This window comes from Tinamus guttatus, unplaced genomic scaffold (assembly GCF_059628265.1).
Source record: "Tinamus guttatus ecotype Peru unplaced genomic scaffold, ASM5962826v1 Tinamus_guttatus_pri_ptg000004l, whole genome shotgun sequence".
Taxonomy (NCBI): domain Eukaryota; kingdom Metazoa; phylum Chordata; class Aves; order Tinamiformes; family Tinamidae; genus Tinamus; species Tinamus guttatus.
The window spans coordinates 16,727,998-16,747,128 of NW_028288538.1; the positions used below are offsets into that span (position 1 = coordinate 16,727,998).

Sequence of the window (19,131 nt, forward strand, 5' to 3'; positions counted from 1 at the left end):
CGTAAGACTCAACAGCAATTTCCCTGCCTGCAATAATAATGCACACAGTCTTAATCATTGTGTGAACATGAACTGTGCTGCAGGAAAAGATGATCAGTAGAAACCCTGAGTGCAGTTGGTATCACAAATAAATTACAGTATGATTGAAAAGCACAACGCATAAAAGCACTCCACTGCTGTCTGTGCTGTGACACTTCCCTGGGGATTTAGAGTCCTGATTTTATAAAGTAATTCAGTAGACATTTAATATCAATCTCCAGCTGTTGGTGCAGTTTGAGAAATAAGAAGCATCACACCAAGGATTCAGACAGTAAGTCAAGGTCTGTTGTCAGGCAAGGATGAAAGTCTCCTCTTCCTGGGGAGTTCTAATTACACTATGATACGCTGCTTCTCCTCTGCTGAGCGGCGTTTCTTTGTGAAAGATCCTCACTGTCACTTTCACAGTGTCTCTGAAATAAAAAGGCCACAACAGTTCAGTGACATAAATGAGACACCGCACTCCTAAATATGATGCTGAACTATTCTTAGTGTATCATCTTTTGAAAAAAGAAAGTAGAATTAACAGAACTATCATGTCAATTCTTTGCTGAATGCTGCCCGCACTGCACCCCATCCTCCATCCCCCTGTTGGCCACGGGGACAGTGCGGACGCTCTCCAAGTCTGCTGATTTCTCAGTCGGACAGCGTGGTCACTGTGATGGCACCCAAACACCATCTGCAGCCTCCATGCTGCTCCTTTATATAAAAACCATGGCTAGCGCCTATATGGTTTACTGAATCACTCGCCCATAACTCCTTGCCTAACATTTCCATCGCAACAGCCCAACGCAAACAGCAGCACTCATAGCATGTGAGGGATGTCATGGCCCACTCTGCTTGCCCAGCTGATCTCCCTGCTCCAAACTGCTGCCACCCCGTTGGCTTGTGTGCCCATACGCGTATGGACTGGGTCCTCCTCAGCTGTGTGATGTACCTACCAAACTTTCATCCTGTATTAGGACCTTTTTCACCAGCGAACGAGATAAGTGGTTGCAAAACGAGACAATACTGTAAGAAAGCTATGGAGAAAGGGGAGAATGAGAATTTGACAACACATTTGCAGTGCAGACTTACTCAAACACATTTATCTAACCCATTTTATAATTTTATAGTACCATTCAAGCTCTAGCTTGCCCCTGATCCCATCAGGCTAGGGAAGCCTAACGTGACTGGGATTTAAGGCCTGCTGTCATACCTTCCATCGCCTTCTGGCATATTGTCTTTTGAAGTTTTCCATGTTAACAGCAGATTCTCGACGTACCAAAGCCTGTTGCTTGTCCACTGGCTGGAAGATAAAAAATGGCAAGTTTACTGCTTGGATCCTTTTGGCACATAAAATACGTTAGTGTCTTGTTGTTGTTGCTGCTGCTGCTGTTGTTGTAGAGTTGAAAAAAAAATGCTGTGGAGACAGTAGTTCATACAGGTAAAAGCAGAAGAAAAACAAATCAATCATTGAGTCCAGGACAGGACTCCTTCTATTTTAATCAGAATTCCCCAGATTGTTCATGCTAAACAGGCTCCAGTTTGCTCATCACACTCGGCCTTGCATGCAGATCTGTTCTCAGGGCCCCGCTGCTGCCCCTTTCTAGCTGCTTCCCTGACCCACCAAAGGCCCATCATGCAGCACGGACTTGACGCCAGCCTTCACTTCTGCTTACCTTTCCATAGGAATCCACACAAAAGCAAAAAAAAAAAAAAAGAAAAAAGAAAAAAAAGGCCTGGGAACAGCTTTTCCAGCCTAAGGACAGGATGAAGGGCAGCTGAACAAAAGAGGGAGATAAGTAAGGAAATGCCCGAGGATGTAAAATGATGCTTTGCAAAGTTATCAAAGTGCTTCTCACTGCACACCTGCATCCCTTCCTCTGGATTATGGTGCTGTCAACTTGCATTTACTTATGTCTGTCTTTCTGAAAGACACTAGGAGAGCCAAAAGGTTGTCCAGGGCCTGGCAGAAAGGAGATGGGGCCGTTGACAGTCCATCAACACCTTTGCAGGCCACTGTTTCTCAGGGGCTTTGCACATGCTGGCCAGAAATAAAGACAGAACAGAAACAAGCCCAGTGCCATCACACTGCTCTGATGCCACACTACTAAATTGCTCATAGACAGATCAGCACATTTTGCCCTTCACAGAGATACTTTAGAACAAGGGCTACCTTCCAGTCTGAGGCTTTTCATTTTATTCTAACATGTCTTTTCTGAATTATGCTTTTATGGCTTTTTCTATCAGTCTGATGTAATAATCACAGAAGAAAAAAACACTTGTTCTGTGCTATGGAGACTTCAAAGATTTATAGATAAGCTTGAAGCATTCATGATTTCAGATATGAGATGGACAGCATGGAACATTTGTATGAATGTGAAATAAGGAATAACTCCAGAGAGACCTAAGCTGTACTCTAGAACCAAACCAAGAAATTGGTAGCACACATTGGATCGCTCCTGCATCCCACAAAGCTGGTAAGAAAAACCTGGAGTGGTTAATCCAAATCACAGTAAGGTTCAAGTAACCTGCGACTGGCAAGAATCTGCTGTGGTTACCCAGTGACTGGCAGATTGCAAGTAAAATTAAAAGGTGACTCAAAAAAAGTAAATTCATAACCAGTTTTGGTCAGCACTGGATTTGCCAGGAAATATTACATTTTCGTGGAATAGAATCAAGTTATGAACAAAAAGTTTCCACAGAATCACTGCATGGGTGAGGCTGGAAGGGATCTCTAGTCCAAACCCCCTGCTCAGAGCATCATCAACTAGAGCAGGATGCCCAAGTCCATTCCCAGCTGGAATATCTCCAAGGATGAAAACTCCAGCAGGCAACCAACCCCAGTGTCTGACCATTCCTACAGTAAAAAAAAAAAAAAAAAGTTTATTCTGACGCTTAGTCTTTTTCAATTTATTGCCTCCTGTCCAGGGCATGGCTAAGAACAGCCTGGCTCTGTCTTCTTCGTTCCTTCCCATCAGGTCTTTGTACACATTGATGAGATCCCCCCGAACCTTCTCTTCTCAAGGCAACAGTCCGGCCTGCCCAGCCTCTCCTCACCCATCAGACACTGCAGTCCCTTGTCACACTGGTGCCCCTCACTGGAGCTGCCCCAGGATGTTTTGGTGCAGTCATAATATGGAGGAATGTTAGATGTGATTTAAGATCAGTTACCAGGACACATGCTACATTATATTAACAAAGAATCACCCTTTAACCATACCCAGAGCCGGAGACCACAACATATAGTAAATACAAGAAGAAAAACCTTCAATATTACAGTACTAAGAAATCGAAAGAAAGAAAAAACAGAATTTAGACACATGCCTAACAATTCTGTGTGTAAGCCTGATGTCAAAAGCCACAACACAGAGCCCTGATGAAAGTGAAGCACCTTTGAATTCCCAAACCACAGGGAATTGGAAGATCTGTCGTTAGCCAGTACCAGCCTGATTAATAGAGGGGCAAGTTCCATTTCGAGTGAAAGCCCTTGGGTTTGAAACCCACATCAACACCATGAAGACTCTTGAAATTTGGTATATTGCAAAGGAGGAATATTTCTCTAGCAGCATTCAACACCAAATCCAGCACATTTAGGCCATCAGAGGGCAGATAACAATTTGAGGATGACAAATTGAAGGGAGAGTATGATAGTACACATAAAACTCCTTAACTGGAGAACACAGAATTGCCAATTCCAACAATATATTTTCTTGGGAAATTAAGGACAAGGGTTGACATTGAATAAAGATGTGTAGAAATCCCTGAGGTCAAAAAAGAAATAGGATCTTCTGCATTGCTTTTGTTTCGTATTACTTGCTAAAGATGGCCAGCCTTGGAATTTCTGTAAGCAAATAAGGAGAGTGAAATTTCCTCTACAATAAGAAACTCACCGACGTCACCAAGCAGCAATTAAAGAAGCCACATTGCCAGCCAGGTCTTTTTCTAATTCTGATGTCTACATCATTTATAGAAAACAGAACCTGGGCATTTATGCATTAAATATCATTTCTTCATGCTGCAAACTGCTACCACGGTACAACCAAAACAAAGTAGAAATCAGTCTGAAGTGGAAAAAATGTCACTGGTTAAATGTCAGCCGTACAATAGTGATGAAAAATTTCTGAGTGCCCTTTCAGCAGCAGAGCCCTCACTGAATCAGAATAGCTTGTTTTGCAGCTCTCCAGACTGTTGGAAACTGCCTCTCAATTTCTACATAGCTTGCAAAGTAGTAACCTTGTGAATTGACTTCCTCAGTCATCAGAAGCACCTTCTTGGAAGCATCAGGTCAGTGAGGTCCTTCAGCTCCCACAGCACGAGCTTCATGGACTGAGTCGGAGCACCATTAACCTCACGCGGACACGCTCAGGCCCAGGGTGGCCTCATGTAATGCCCCTTCTCCTTGTGCCAGTACACTCGTACAAAAAGAACATCTCCATGAACAGAGGACGTGCGCTCACAGCTGGTGAACGGCAGAATCTCCTTCTTAAGAGGTTTTTGTACAGACATGGACTCTTACAGGCTTTAAGTTACTTTCTAAAAATTGAAACTCTCCCCCTTTTAACAATCCTGGGTTCTGGTTCCCCTGTGCAGGAACCCCCATGGCTTTCAGCTCAAACGAACCTCCAGGAATGACAAATGAAGCATTTTAGGAGAATTCAGAATGGACATGAGAAAAGCTTTCAATGTAACACAGGAGCCCAGTGCTCCCCGAAAGGCCACACCAGGTTGGTAGGGACATCTTGTGGCTTGGAGCTTTGGGAAACTTTACCTCTTGTGCAAGGTAAGACACCACAGAGAGCGCATTCGGTTTCCATCCTCTGCCTCCACCAAGCCCAATGACAGGTTGCCACCACCTCTGGGAAATAATTGTTTTCAGGACCCTGGAATTTTCACTATTCCCTGCATGCCATTACAAGACGGCAGCAGTTTGGGACCTACTGTACTCTACAAACTGGATGAAAGTCCTGTTATCTTTTTATCTCAAAGCAGGAAACATTATTCTTAAAATGTTAGGAACAACAATTGCATCTAGTTAAGTCATTAATTTTCCAGAAAAATGGGCTGTTTCTGTGGGAGTCCAGGCAGAGAAGGAACAGAGCTCCTCTGACCGGTTGTGAGTCCTGGTGCAGGGATCTGCCTTCTGCCACCCTGCAGGAGTTGGTAACAGCCACCTTGCAGCACCTGCACATGGTTAAGCAAAGAGGCTGTAAACCAGCTGCAGAGCCTGCCTCAGCATCTCTTTCCCACATACAGATGTTCAGCATCTCTTTCTTTCTCTACTTGCACCATCAGGGAGCAATTGCATCCTGCATGAAGAACAATTATGTCCAAATATGAGACAGCTGCATCCACATGTATAAATACAGTATAATCAAGTGTCTTTGAAATACAAGACAGCAGGGCATGAGTCAATTTTGGGCCAACTCTCCTTTTACTTTCAACACTTTAAAAAAAAAATATCTTCACAACAAGAACACTGGTCTCACATCCTACATGGTAATTAAGCCATTTGCTTTGTCATCTTCATCGTAGAAAGCAAACCAGAGGTCTATGATATTGCTTATCATCGCTAACAAATATTTGCACAGTGAAATTACACACAGTTATTTGATGAGTACATTACAAATTCACAGTTTTGTCTTTCAAATAGAATTTCTTTGGTACAGGATAGGAAACATAACTGAATTTAGAAAAAAGGATTAATCAGTAACTAACACCTGTTGACATTAAAAGATTGAAGCCTGCATAACTGGCCTAAAAAGATCATCTTAACATTTCTTCATCATCAGTCATTTTCCTGGAGATTTTCCACATTGCTAAATGTTAAATTACTGCATCATTTACTCCGCTTTACAGGACAGATTCAACTCTCGTAAGTATTTCTCTCATCTGCTCCATAGTACCATCTGCAGCAGGTCTACACTGACATTTTCTTCATCCAACCGAAGATGCTATCATGAGATTTTTACAGGTTTCTAGGTATCTGAACTCCAGGAAGCAGAGACTGGAGTACTCTTCATTCCAATTTTATTACCTAGTAATCTTCAGGAGTCGTATATATGATGAAGTCAGTGCATATGGCTGTAAGGATAAATGTGCTCCATACCACTGTGATAATCTAGTTCGCTGCAAATCGATTCACAGAACAACTTGGAAAACAACTTGAGCACTACAAACCACCAAGAGTTTATGGGTTGGTCAGTGGTTTGTGCCATACATCAGAATTGCTATTTCAGTAGTGGGTGTTGCTTGTATGTAGAGATTATGCACTGACAATTTAACTGCTGTACAATAAGGCAGACAGCAAAAACACACAAACTCTGCACCTAACCCGGTCTACCAACATTACTGATTTGATTCTGCCACATCAAGATTCAACCCTGCAAGGAATTCTGCACAGCAAGATCTGTTTAATAACTCCATTACCGATTCATTAATATCTTTGTTGAACACAGAGTCAAAGTTTCCATTCACACAGGTCTCATTTCCATTTTCCATTTGAAAACTATTCATTAAATCCTGGATCCACTTGAGTTCTTCCGAAAGTTCTTGACTTAGAGACTCGAACTGACACTGCAGATCAGCGTATTTCCCTGTTATGCCTGTGAGACTAGTGCCTACAGTCTTGATATCATCCTGCAAATGTCTTTTCAGGGATTCAATTTTACGGTATTCATACTTCAGCTGAGACAGCTTGTGCCTCACGCTTTCGTTCTCCTCTTTATACCAAGCTTCCTTCTCGTTATAAATTGAAACCAGAGCGTCGATGTCCTCCTGCAAGGAGTCGTGGGACACGGCCAAAGCGCTGAAACCCTGCTCCATAAGGGAAATGTCTTCTACTACGCGGGCAAAGCGCTCGAAGTTGATGTAGGTGTTATTGGGAGGCATGCTCGAGTGACATTTTATGGTGTACTCTCTTAGCCGTTTTGTCTTCAGCTGTGTGTTCTCAACTTTCTTGTTTTCTTGGACTTTTGTTTCTTCTTTCAGCTTCAGACAGAGGAACTAATATTACTGAACATTTACAGGACAGGGCAGTCATTCAAACTCTACACATCAAAGGATGCAGCCTGAATTTCCACAACAGTGGGAGATTCTTCGCTCCCAGAGATTTTCTTTCATGCATTTGATTAAAGGAAAATAAAAAACTAATGTGATGAGCAATGCACATTCATTCCAGTGTGATAAGTATAAATGAAAGGGTCCAGTTTATTTTCATGTTAATTTTTAGCAGATAAGTCTCAAAATTATCCATCCTGGAAACACTCCACTTAATGCTTTCTGCAGTGCAGAGCAAAAACTGGATTTCTAACATCCTCATTAGTCATGCTGAGATTAGCCACATCTATTTTCAATAAGACATTCATCCATAAAGGCAAGCAATGTTTAGGATGAAAAGAAACGTACAGACACACAAATGCAAGCAAATCACACTTGGTAAAGCAACTGGCATTTTCCACATTGGATGGGGTCAACTTTCAACTGAAGAAAAGCACTATACACAAAATGCAGTATATGTCCATGCAAACAGTGGGCAAATATACAAAAAATGCAAAGCACAGTCTAAGATAAGATCCTGTTTGTGCAAATGACAAAGCTTTCTTTCCTCTCTTTTTGAGAGTTATGGTAATAAAAGAAGTTGTGCTTAAGGTTTGACTCAATCAGTTTATTTTGGGTGAATCTCTTTGAGACTCCTAGGGTCTCTAAATATTCTAGAGATCAAATTTTCATTTAACGAACCAATAAGAATGGAAATACCTCTGCTTTGCTCATGGAGAAAAGCAAGATCTGTTTCTCTATTTGTTCTTACCGTTATCCATGGATGAGACAGAGCTTCCTGGATTGTAAGCCGTTTCCTAAAAAAAAAACAAAAAAACCCACATATTTGAATGAGAAACACCTTGTACTCACATCCATTGACCCACATTTCTCCCAGCGCTGGACCTGTGTGAACACCTCTCCTCAAACCCCCACCTTTCCCTAGCTCCTGTAAGGTTCGAAGCTTGCAGGGATCCTGGTTGAAGAGCTTGCCTCTTTCTTCCTGACACTCCTCATATCCATTTTCTCCCCCTGCTGAAACCTACAACAGCCTGACTACCCTTCAGAAACAAAAACAGTAAGGGCACTGAGATGCTGCTTCTGGGGGCACTTTACTAAAAGCAAGAAAGAAACTAAACAAGGTCTGTGGTTCCTGGAAAGTGCGAATAAAGCTCTGCTAATCACACAAGGTCCAGATGATCTTAACAGCAAGACATTTATGTGCATTTATGTGCATGCATGTATAAGTGCACAGAGCGAGACCTCAGCAAACAGCAAGGCTAATGGGGTGAGTCCTGGCCTGTGTATTCTTAGTCACACATTTTAGCTATAATAAGAGGTGCTAGGAATAAGGAAAACAAACAGAGCTTTTCAGTATGAGAAAGATATAAAACCAGTTGAAAACACAGATTATATACTTTCCATCATATGTGGTATGACAGTATATACAGTGCAACATACTCTTTCAGGAATAACATGATCCAGATGCTCCTCAGTAATGATCTACCTCTCTCTGCCCCTCTCCTGCCCTCCCTCGCTGTCTTGTCTGCTTAGAGTATAAACTTTCTGGGACAGGGACCAAGCTGAATGGGGTCCTTGCCTTGGTTAGAGCCTACATCTATCAAAAAAATCACCAGAAACAGAAAAGCAGAACAAAACCACAGCAGATCAAAATCGCAAAAATAATACACAAATAAAAATAAAACATAGGAAATATCCTGTGTATAACAGAAGCTTGAGAACTATCAGCACCTATTTAAACTTCAAACAAAATCGAATGCAAAGGTGAGTGGCAGCTCTTGGCCTACTCGGAGGATGGAGGCACAGAGCTATTTTTAGGTCTTCTGGATGCAGCCATTCCCTAGGGATGCAGCAGCAGCGCTTTCCCAGTGAAGCTTTGCACATTACTCAGCAGGCTCTGCTCTCAGCAGGGTTATCGAAGAGGCAGAGGGCTCTTTCTGAGCTTTCCCTTACCGTGTATCTTTCACCAGCAGTTTCTGAATAAAATCTTTTGCTAGGTCACTGGTATTGCTGAAAAATTCTTCATCAAATTCATAGTTCACAGCTGTGATGTTGGCAAGTGTTTCCTGCTTAGTTTCTCCAAGGAAAGGTGATGCACCACTAAGCCTAAATAAGCCAGAAAAAAAGAATCAATTGGAAAAATAAGCGAATTAATGTAGTGCAAATTACAATGGTCATGTAACGCACTCTCTCTACATTTGTGGATTTCTGTGCTGGAGCAGCAAAGCCGTTTGGGAAAAACAGGTCCAGCTTTGACTCACTATATTTGTGTTTCTGAGTCAGACTCATCCCAAGAGCCTCCCGTGCAGCACTGCTGTGTGCCCACACAGACTGAAGTGCTCAGCTCCTCCCATCCCCAGGGTCTCCTTGAAGCCATCACTAACCCTCACCTGCAGATGAGGAGAAGCTCTGTCCCTGGGAGTGTAAAACACTGCTTCTACCCAACCAAGCAGATCAAATGGTATTTCTACAGATTTTATTTGGGTAGGAGAAACCTGCCCCTCACTGCTTTTCTCCCTGCAGATTTACTGACTTCCCAGCACAGCGGGTTCGGTCTAAAACAGTCTCAGCTGGAACCACATGCAACACGTGGTGGGGAAATCAGACATGTGGCTTTGCCTCAAATGCTGCAGCAGAGGGAGAGGGCCACTCTTGGTTCAAAGGAGCTCCCAGGCAAGGGAGGGATTTTAGCTACAGTATAATCCAACTGTTTGAACAATGCAAAATTTCATTCAGCTCTGCTCCAACTGCAATGCAGACAGCACCGTAACAACATGGCATTCAGCAGTCTTTACTTAGATAAAGCTTTCATCCTGCTTTGCCTATCTCTGGACTGTGACTGATGTCCTTCATTGTGGCTGACTATTTACCTCTGCTCCACAAAACTCTAAGAGCCAGCGCAGGCTCCTCCTGCCCTGCCGTCCCCGCTTCCTCCCCCGGCTCCCAGGAATGCTGACTTGCAAAGTCTGCTTTACAGGAAATGTTATTTATACCAAGGAAATTGATCTCATCCCTTTTAAAAACCTTCAGGTCTGTTATTACTGTTATCTACTGTGTCTAAGCTTTGATAACAAAGCTGCAGGGTGCAGCGGGCTCAAACTCTTGGGATCTAAATGGAAGGTTCAAATACTAAACTGCTTGCTTGCATGATCCCGATCCAAAGACCTTTTACCCCGCGCCTGCCCTGCCCTGTGGACTGGGTGTTTGGGGGAAAGCTGAGAACTGGATGGGACTGCCTTGGCCATTCAGCCCAGGTCCCAGCTGCCACACATGGATCTTACTCACAGAATACACATCTGAGGGCAGAAACCATTTGGATTTGGAAAACATGTGGATTTACTGCATTGGCCACAGTCAATCTCATCACTTAACAAGTTTTACTTACTCTCCCCTTGGGCGTCTGTTCTGTTTCTATCAGCCATAGAGGAGTTCTGTGATCTGCCCAACGGAGGAGTCTCAGACCCCGGCCTCCGACGTGGTGACTTTTGGCACACCCTGGCTCAGGGGTGCCACCGTCCCCACCTAACTGCAGACCTCAGTGATAAGGGCTGGGTGCTCGCAGTCCAACCCACTGAATCACTCTCACAGTCATTGAATTAAGGACTCGTAAGCACCTTACACGTACACCTGTACACCCGGAGATGGCATCCATGTGAACGTTGGTTTTGCTAAGGCATGCAGTATCTTTACACACACCCCTGTTCTTCAGAATTCAGAATTCTTCCGAATGAAAGGCAAAAAAATTTACAGGCAGTGCTAGTTAAGGGCCATAAAGGCTTCTATTACACACCATGCCACTCAAGCACACCCTTCCTCGCACTCAGAACATGCTCTTGTTTCCTGTTCTGTTGTAGAGAAGGGTTATTTCTAAGCTTACATACTACAGCAATCTTTATTAGTCAACTTAAATAGATCTGCTGGCACTGGCTGCAGCCCCAGCATGACTGCACCTCCAAAACAGGGCTGCGCTGCACCCGAAAAGCCTCTTGAAAGCACCTGGGCACCCAGGTCTCCCTGTAACCGCAGGGTGAGAATTCCAACCTGCTCCTCCTCAGCTCCCAAGTGTTCTTCTCCACTTCTATGAACACCCATAAATAGCAATTTACAGAGTTTAATATTTTGTGAGGCACATGTGTCACTCATGACACAGAGCGCTGATAAAGAGCAAGAGTCTGGACAACTTTAAACGTCTTCACCTGGGGTTGGGCTCATCCAGAATCCCCTGGTATTTCTCTCCTGCACCACACGACAGACAGGATTTTATTGCACCGAAACTGATTTCTCAGCCCATGGCTCTTCTGCAGCTGCTGGGCTCTAAGCCTTGGGCATCGCCTGAGGGTGGATTCGATTCCACCCCATTTATTTTCCACACTGGGAAAGCATCCCTCCCCTTCAAGCTTCTATACTTGCAGTGAGCTCAGTGCTGTGCAATGCAGAATTCCCTCTGATGCTAGCGGGCACCTTCTCTAAGCCGGGCAGCAAGGCAGCGGCGTGGCACAGCAGCAGCTGAGCCCCGGCCACAGCACCCGCCACATCCACCACGAGCCGCTCGCAGGCCGCAGGAGCCCCGTTCCAACGGGATCGGTTAGGACAGAGAAGTGGTTGGGATGCTTGATTCTCACCACTCCACTGCAGGCATCCAGCGTCGCTCAGGCAGTTCCGCAAATTACCAAGCTCCGTCTCAGAACTGTCTCATCTGCTTGTCCCCAGGACGCCCAGGAAGCCTCATTTCTATAAGTGTGAGCTTGTTTTATTTTCCTACTTTATTTATTCATCACTGGTTTATATGCTCTTGTTCTAATAGCCCTGGGAAAAATCTCTTCCTCCTTCTTGTGCCTACCAAGTGCAACGATATTCCCACCAGCTTTTTCTCCACTATGTTAAACAAGCCCTTTGTTCCCCTGTAAAATGGGTTATTTTAATTTTGAATAGGCTACGGAAGGTAATTTGTCCAGTAGACAAACAACCACCCACACCTTGCGTGCAGCATCTTACACAGCTGAAGGGCTGTGTTTTATATTAATGCAATCGAGGTTAGGGGTGTTTCTACAGGACTGAATCTGCCGTTGTACTTACAGTATGTAGGTGATGACTCCTATGCTCCTAAAAAAGAAGGAGACAACTAATTACAGCTGGTTTATATCACATGTATTATTTTTAAAGTATGCAACACGCAAAGGACAACAGCTGCTGGACAAGCAGAAAGGCCACAGTTTTAGATGACTGCTAATACCCTTGTTAAAAAAAATGATAGTGTTTCAGGGAAAAAATGTGAATTTTACACATAAATTAAAGTAGGGTTGATATTTGATATTTCTACCATGGTAGGCAGTGAGTTACCAGGCACATGAGAAATACAAAAAAATAGAAAGAAGGATGTTTTACCTGGGGTAACTCCCTTCAGCTGCCTTCTCAGCAGACCAGATGAGCATGCAGGTCTGCTCTGCATGCAGGGCTCATTAATAAGGTTGTCACGGGCACTGCAGGAACACGCTGTCTTCTAGGAGTGCTCCACAGCAGTGGGCAGTGGCACAGTGTTAACTCTAACTGGCATCATTAAAGGTTTGCACTGTGATTTGGCAGATGTTAAACACTCACCTTTTTATTATAAAGACAGAACTGACAATTAACAATTGCATTTAAGGTACTTCCTTCTTAATTTGTTGTGGTAAAATGGATTTTTTTCAGAGCAACCTGGGAAATACTAAAAAAAAAAAAAGTTAAAAACTTACCACATATCTGCAGCTAATCCAAGTGGTTCATAGTTTACTATTTCTGGAGCTGTAAGAGATATTTAATCAAACATCAGCAACTGAGAGGAAAAAGTAATTCTAGCAGGCTGAATGTGTGGCAGGTCAAGAATTACCTCTGCTTAAAAAAAAAAAAAAAAAAACCAAAAAACAAAGAGAGAGAGAGAACTAAGTATAGGAGGTACTTTCTTTTTAGAACTTTATTATTCTGGTAAGAATCACGTTCCCAAGTGTCCACAAGAAATCCTGCGGAGTAACAGGGAGCGCAATGCAACTCAAGAACAAGGGTCAGGCAGTTATGGACTAACCACAGTACAGATCATGCCTGCAATAACAAATGACTTCACCCAACAAGGATACCATTATCCCTAAGAATCTGAGCTTTGTCCTATTTTTTGTTTTGCTTTCAGAATGACATTTAACTGGTGCCTCTCAAACTAGTTTCTACTGGCCAGTGAGAAACAGCCCTCAGGCGAGAGATTAAAGTTGCATACCAGCCTACATTGCTATCCTGGTCAAACCTTATTATCTTTAGGAAAACACCCTCTAGTCGAAAAACATCCCCATTCAAGACTGCATGTTGGAGAAAAGACCAAGGTGAGGTGCTGAGATGAGAAAAGGTGTCTGTGGCAGTGCTGAAATATGAGTTTATGTACCAGTGTGCTTAAATGGAACATGATGTACAAGCAAAACAAATTAAAAAACCCCCAAACCTCTAATGGAAAGTAGCAGGATTAACCACCATCCAATCTAGACAGACTACAGATAGCAAAGAGAGTATCAGGTGGAAAAATGTAAGGGGAGTTGAGGGTTTTGTACTCAACAGGTGAACAGAGGGAAGCAGTTTTCTCTAGAAAGCACTAACAGCAACATTCATGTCATTAGGCACCCCTGTACAGAAAACTTACTTGCCCCAGGCAACAGGTACAAACCTGGAATTTATACTGCAAACTTTTGCAGTCTCAATTCTGAAATTACGTGTCTCAGTACTTATTTGGTAGCAAGCTGCTCTCACAAGACCATCAGATCGTGTCTATAGAGAGCACCTCTCTCCTGTTCCAGGAAAAGGATCTCTAGATTTAAGTCAATGGAGAGTCCCAAAGAGTTGGGAACAGCTACTTCAGGAGATGGAAACCACCCCTATGCCTCGCTTCTGGAGCTGGGAAAGATGTCTCACCTTTCTCACGGAACTTGCAATACAAACCAAAGGAACTCACCATTCACTCACCTACAAATTCTGGAGTCCCAAAAATGTTTTTAAATTCAACTCCGTCTTCTATTTTGTGAGCTAGACCAAAGTCAATGAGCTTGATGTGTGGAATAGGGATATTCTTGTCTAGAAGCATAATATTTTCAGGCTAAAAATAATAAAAAATAGATATTTGTTATTATAACATCTTGGGAAAGTTAACAGATTTAGGCCTAGAGTTCTCAGATCTTACTTTCTCATACAAAGTCTCCCTTGCTCTCTTCCATTAACACTTCTGGGCTCATTTTGTTCATGGCAGCTGTTGCCAGGTTGTAGCCAAGAGAACCCTGTTTTTGCAGTGAGACAGAAATTATTCATACAACTCTCTGCTGTTGCCTAATTTGACAGACTGTCACTAGACTATCTGCGCAGCAACATGGTGATATAAGATGAAGTGAAAGCTTGGAACATCTTGTCCCCTCCTCAGACAGAAAATACCCCCTGGCCTGCAGGGGCTCCTTGGAAGATCTCCCACCTTGACCCTTGCGCTTGCCCGAGGCCAGGATCTGCTCCTGGAGAAGGGGCATCCTGAGAGCAGCCAGCGAGCACGTGAAGCAGAGCAAACACCTGGCGCAGACACAGGCTCACATGGCCTGGCCCCGGAGAGTTGCGCCACCAAGTATTTTGCTGATCTATTCATGGAATTTGCACTGAGAAAGCTCACTATTTCAGCCCAGCTGCTCCTACTGTATTATCCCTGTTTGGAAGGTTCTTGAGAGATTCTGGACACAGCTGAACCTGCTTAGAGAGAAAATACTGCCTTGTATGAGACTAAATTAACAGTTGCAACAGTTGCAACAATAAGGTCAGGAAACAGCTGGAATTTGCTATCTGAATAGTCTTGAGATTGGAAGGAGATTGGAATTAAAGATCCAGTCTCATGTATGACAACAAGTTGTTAAGAGAAAGTAGCATTTCCCACAGCAGGATAAGGAAAAGCACTGAGCCAAAGCCAGAGGAATTGTGAAATTAAAGCTAGCTTTTCTCAACCGCAGACTTTGACTCCGCATTCTTTACCAGATACAACATCTATTTCATAAACTTATTTTTTTCAACTAAATTTCTCAGACCTAGTTAGTCCCTGCTACTCTCCTATTTCACAGGTTTCAGAGTAACCTGTGGTTCCATTTACCCGTGATGAAGGGCTTCGGTGCATGAATCTTTCATAGGTTAATCACAAGACAAGAACATCAGCGAGAGATTTTAATTGGCCGCTGGCAGCTGTCTGGCCTCTTTGCAGCACATCCTAATGGGCAAGCAGCTCCTGCTAAACACACATTCTCGTTGAGGCCCACACTGGGAAAGGGGTCACATCAATAATTTATGGTCGTAGCCATTGGCCCAAGTGTGTTTTAGCCTCAGGCTAACACATCTGGGGTTCCTTCAGGGACCTGGGACATATGTGCTCACTCTAGATATATGATGCAAGCTTGTGTGGAGCAGACAGAATTGACTGAAATGGCAAAAGGCTAGAGACAAAAGTCACTACCTCTTGGACTGCTTTACTGTGTTATAAGTCAGTGTAGCTCCACTGCAACCTGTGTAGAGCGCTATCAAATGCTCAGGTAATTATAAATCACCTCTCTAATCAGATTACTGCTTAAAATTACATGCCCCATTTAACACCAGGCTGAACTCAAAAATCAGTCCAACAAAACCAGGGAGGGTTATTTTGTTTTAGAGCATTTGCTTTAGCAAATGCTTTAGAGCATTTGTCTTTTGCTATCAATGAAATGATTCTCTACTCATCCTTTCTAATTTCTAACTTGCATTTTCTCTAACATCTTTATTGACCACCTAGCATTCCTGGCATTAAATATCAGAATCAGTAGCAAGAAAAAAAATGTTATTTATATTCTCATAATAATTTTATGCCACTGGATATTAGGGTGCTTTTCTAATACACAGTGAAGACAATTGTCTTGAACTTCTGGATTCACATAGTAATTATAAAGTCAAGTGTATCTGTCCATCCTTGCATGCATTCATATATCTCATATGCTTTTTCACATGCACCCCAAAATGAAGATTTGAAGGGTACTTTGCTAGACAGTTTGTTAGGTTAGATGCATTTGTAACATCTACATATATGACATAAATGCTAATTCAGCAACAAGCCCTTTTAGACTGGGGTTGGCACACCCTTAGCACAAGGAATCAGAACATATATCATGGGAATATGGGAACAGTCTATCCATAGCACATGCATTAGTGTAGTAATTAATAATAAACTATCCCGGATTTAAAGATAGGACAAGAAATATGTGATCTAGCACTACAGCTTCTTCCTTTATTTCCCCCTACAGTTTAAAATATTTTAAAACTCTCTTGCCTGTTTTTATTCTGCTTTCCCAGGGAATTAGTGCATGCTGAACTGAAAGCAGCCGTGTCTGAGGCAGCCACTTCTGTAGCTGTGAGGCTGCTACTGCCAAAGTGCTTTCTCCTGGTCGCAAGAGTCTTATCCCCAAGGGTGACAGACTTCAAGCTTCAGAGAAGCACGTTCACCTAGGCAGGTCACAGTCAAAACAAGAAAGACTGCCTCTTGTGCATTATTCAGGCCACATCTACTGCTACGAAAGGCAATGACACAAACCAGAGATGTCACCTGATGTGGTGGCAAGAGACCGCTCTCATGTGCGCCCTAGGGCCTCAGCTGCTAGGAAAGCCTGATGTCTTTCTGCTACCCAAGCTGCAGCAGCTGACACGGGCCCCTCGTGTAACTCAACATTGTGGGGGCTAGAAGGAACAACAGCCCTTCATAGGCCTCTTCCCCCTGTCCCAGAAAGGCACTTCTGTGCATCACCCTGAAAAAACAGCCTGCTTTGGAGGATCCCTCAATGCACAGTAATAGCCATACTAGCTGAAAGACAAGACAGATTTTCTTAGTCAGTAAATATGTAGCCCATCCTAAAGTTATTACAGGCCTGATGGAAAAAATTGTACTCCTTGGCTCTCATTGTTGCAAAGTGTATTTAAGATGGTTTATAACTATACCTGTTCTTTCAGGTATATTATCACACGCAAGTATTCAACAAATTGTAGAAGCTGTGGTCCTTAAACGACAATGACAAAAGCTCTAAGTCAGCATCTTTACCTTTAAATCAAAATGAGCAATTTTATTGGAGTGAAGGTAATTCACACCATCCAAAATCTGCTTGATGAATCTGGTTGCTTCCTCTTCACTCAAAGACTCCTTCTGTGCCAAGAAGTCAAAAAGTTCTCCTCCAGACACCCTGCAAAACACACCAGGAAATTTCCCATTACCTACTGCATTGTAAGTCATAAAATAAACATAAGCACAAAAACTGAAGTGGAAATAAACCTCTAAAGTAGTGTGGAAAAGGCCACTCTTGCAGGCAACCCAAGAGTTGTCTGTTCTGGTCCCAGCTCTGCCAAAACTTCCTTTTAGCTTTTCCTCCCCTGTAAATTGGGAGTTATCTTCCTCTAACTCAATGATGTTGCAAGGTTTAATTGATCTAGAATTATAATGGACCAAGAAGAGGTGCATTTTCTGATGAATTTACAGACATGTTAAAGAACTGCTTCTCTGTCGCCATCAATAACATGAGGCAAGTAGATCTGCCAGCAAAATCTGGTTCCATTACAATCTTCTGCCTTGCAAGCTTCTGCTGCAGACTCTTCCTTGACATATAACTGACAGGAAAGCATTTATCTTGTGCTGAATTTTTATAAATATAGCAGACTGCAGTATCTTGGAAAGTACCTTAAAATTTTCTTCCCAAATAAAGGAAGTGGAGGATTACTACATACTATTGTGAGTACTCACATCAAAATTGGAATACATTCCATATATATTCAGTGCATTATACCTGTTCCTACTTTTATCTCTTTTACTGAGAGCTAGAGTGCTCTATTTCCACCTATGTTGAAAAAGGATGCTCCAGATACTAAATTTGCCATCATATGGAGCTTTGTTGTTTACAACAACAGTCACTTTTATTGTTACCAGTTCCCCATTCAAAGGGAGCCCCTGGGAAGCGGTTGTGTCAGGCAGGTCTCAGGGCTCTGATGCATCTCCCACCAGCTGGGCTGGCTGCTCAGAGCACAGGCAAAAGACTCAGCGCATCCAAAGCCACTTCAGAACACAAGTTTTTGGCCCTGTTGTCTGACAACCTACCAATAAAAAACAGGCAGTTTCAAATGCTTTAAGGTCACTAACGGCTGACACAAGTCAGAGCCGGCTGTTTGGGTAACGTCTGGGCCGGGCTCCTGCACAACCCCGGTGTGACTAAACAGTGATTCCCTATTCTGCCTCTTTCAGAGCAAACTATTCTGAACAGTTACCAAAACTGCAGGGAGAAGTCAATGCAAACAAGAAGCCAGTGTCAGAAGTCACAGAGGCCTCGGCCTTGGCTCCTGGCTTGTGCTGCTGCTGCGGGTGGCAGTTTACCTTGCTGCCCCAAGGCAGCCGGTTACCCTGCTCCAGCTGGCACCAGTGCTGTTTACTGCATGTTTTTCATGGCAGCCACGTAGTCAAAAACTTTCTAGACAACATGAGGCAGGACATGAAGCATTTTCACCTGGGCAGAAGTCATTTGATACTTTAGTTATGGTTAAATGGCCAAAAAACAAAAATAAACTTGAGATGACCCAGGGATACAGCACAACTGCTGTGTTTCTTTGCCTTTCCTTCCTACTCACCTCACTTACTCATTGCCAGAGACTCCAGTTGCCACTTTAGGTGACACCAAGGGTCTCAGCAATGCCATTGCCTTCACTAAACAGTTTTCCTTCTACGCTGGGCATTTCAGGACCCTGGAAACATTGCCTCTTTTTCCATGGTTGTAGGTTGGTTGGTTGATTTGAAACAACCCAAAAAAAGTAAGAACAAGTCCTGAGCCAGCCTGGCAATTCTTAATTCTTGTCCTGCAGCTGAATGCAGTGGCCTTAAACAGCGCAAAGCTTCACTGCATCCAGCCCTCTGCAAGGGCAAGAAGCTACAGCTACAGAAAAGCAGAAGCTGGTGACACAGGAGGTTGTTTTAGCCCAAAACAGCTGCTAGTCAGAAGTAGCAAGCTCCTTTCCTGTCCCCCA

The 19,131-nt window shown here is 43.2% G+C and overlaps 1 protein-coding gene across 2 annotated transcripts in view; it reads right to left on the bottom strand.

Annotated features, from left to right (window-relative positions):
* Window positions 1-359: 359 nt before the first annotated feature.
* The window catches only part of DAPK2 (death associated protein kinase 2), a 38,502-nt gene continuing 19,730 nt past the window's right edge, over window positions 360-19,131 (bottom strand). The window contains exons 3-11 of one of the 2 annotated variants that reach the window (XM_088520668.1): window positions 17,171-17,309; window positions 14,056-14,185; window positions 12,810-12,858; window positions 12,154-12,180; window positions 9,031-9,183; window positions 7,829-7,874; window positions 1,235-1,324; window positions 978-1,058; window positions 360-449 (exon numbers count right to left, since the gene is read on the bottom strand). In XM_088520668.1, the coding sequence (XP_088376794.1) occupies window positions 375-449; window positions 978-1,058; window positions 1,235-1,324; window positions 7,829-7,874; window positions 9,031-9,183; window positions 12,154-12,180; window positions 12,810-12,858; window positions 14,056-14,185; window positions 17,171-17,309 (790 nt within the window). In that variant the 3' untranslated portion in view covers window positions 360-374. Of the gene's footprint in view, window positions 450-977; window positions 1,059-1,234; window positions 1,325-6,286; window positions 7,009-7,828; window positions 7,875-9,030; window positions 9,184-12,153; window positions 12,181-12,809; window positions 12,859-14,055; window positions 14,186-17,170; window positions 17,310-19,131 lie in introns of those variants that run through there. The other variant, XM_088520662.1, reaches the window with a different exon arrangement.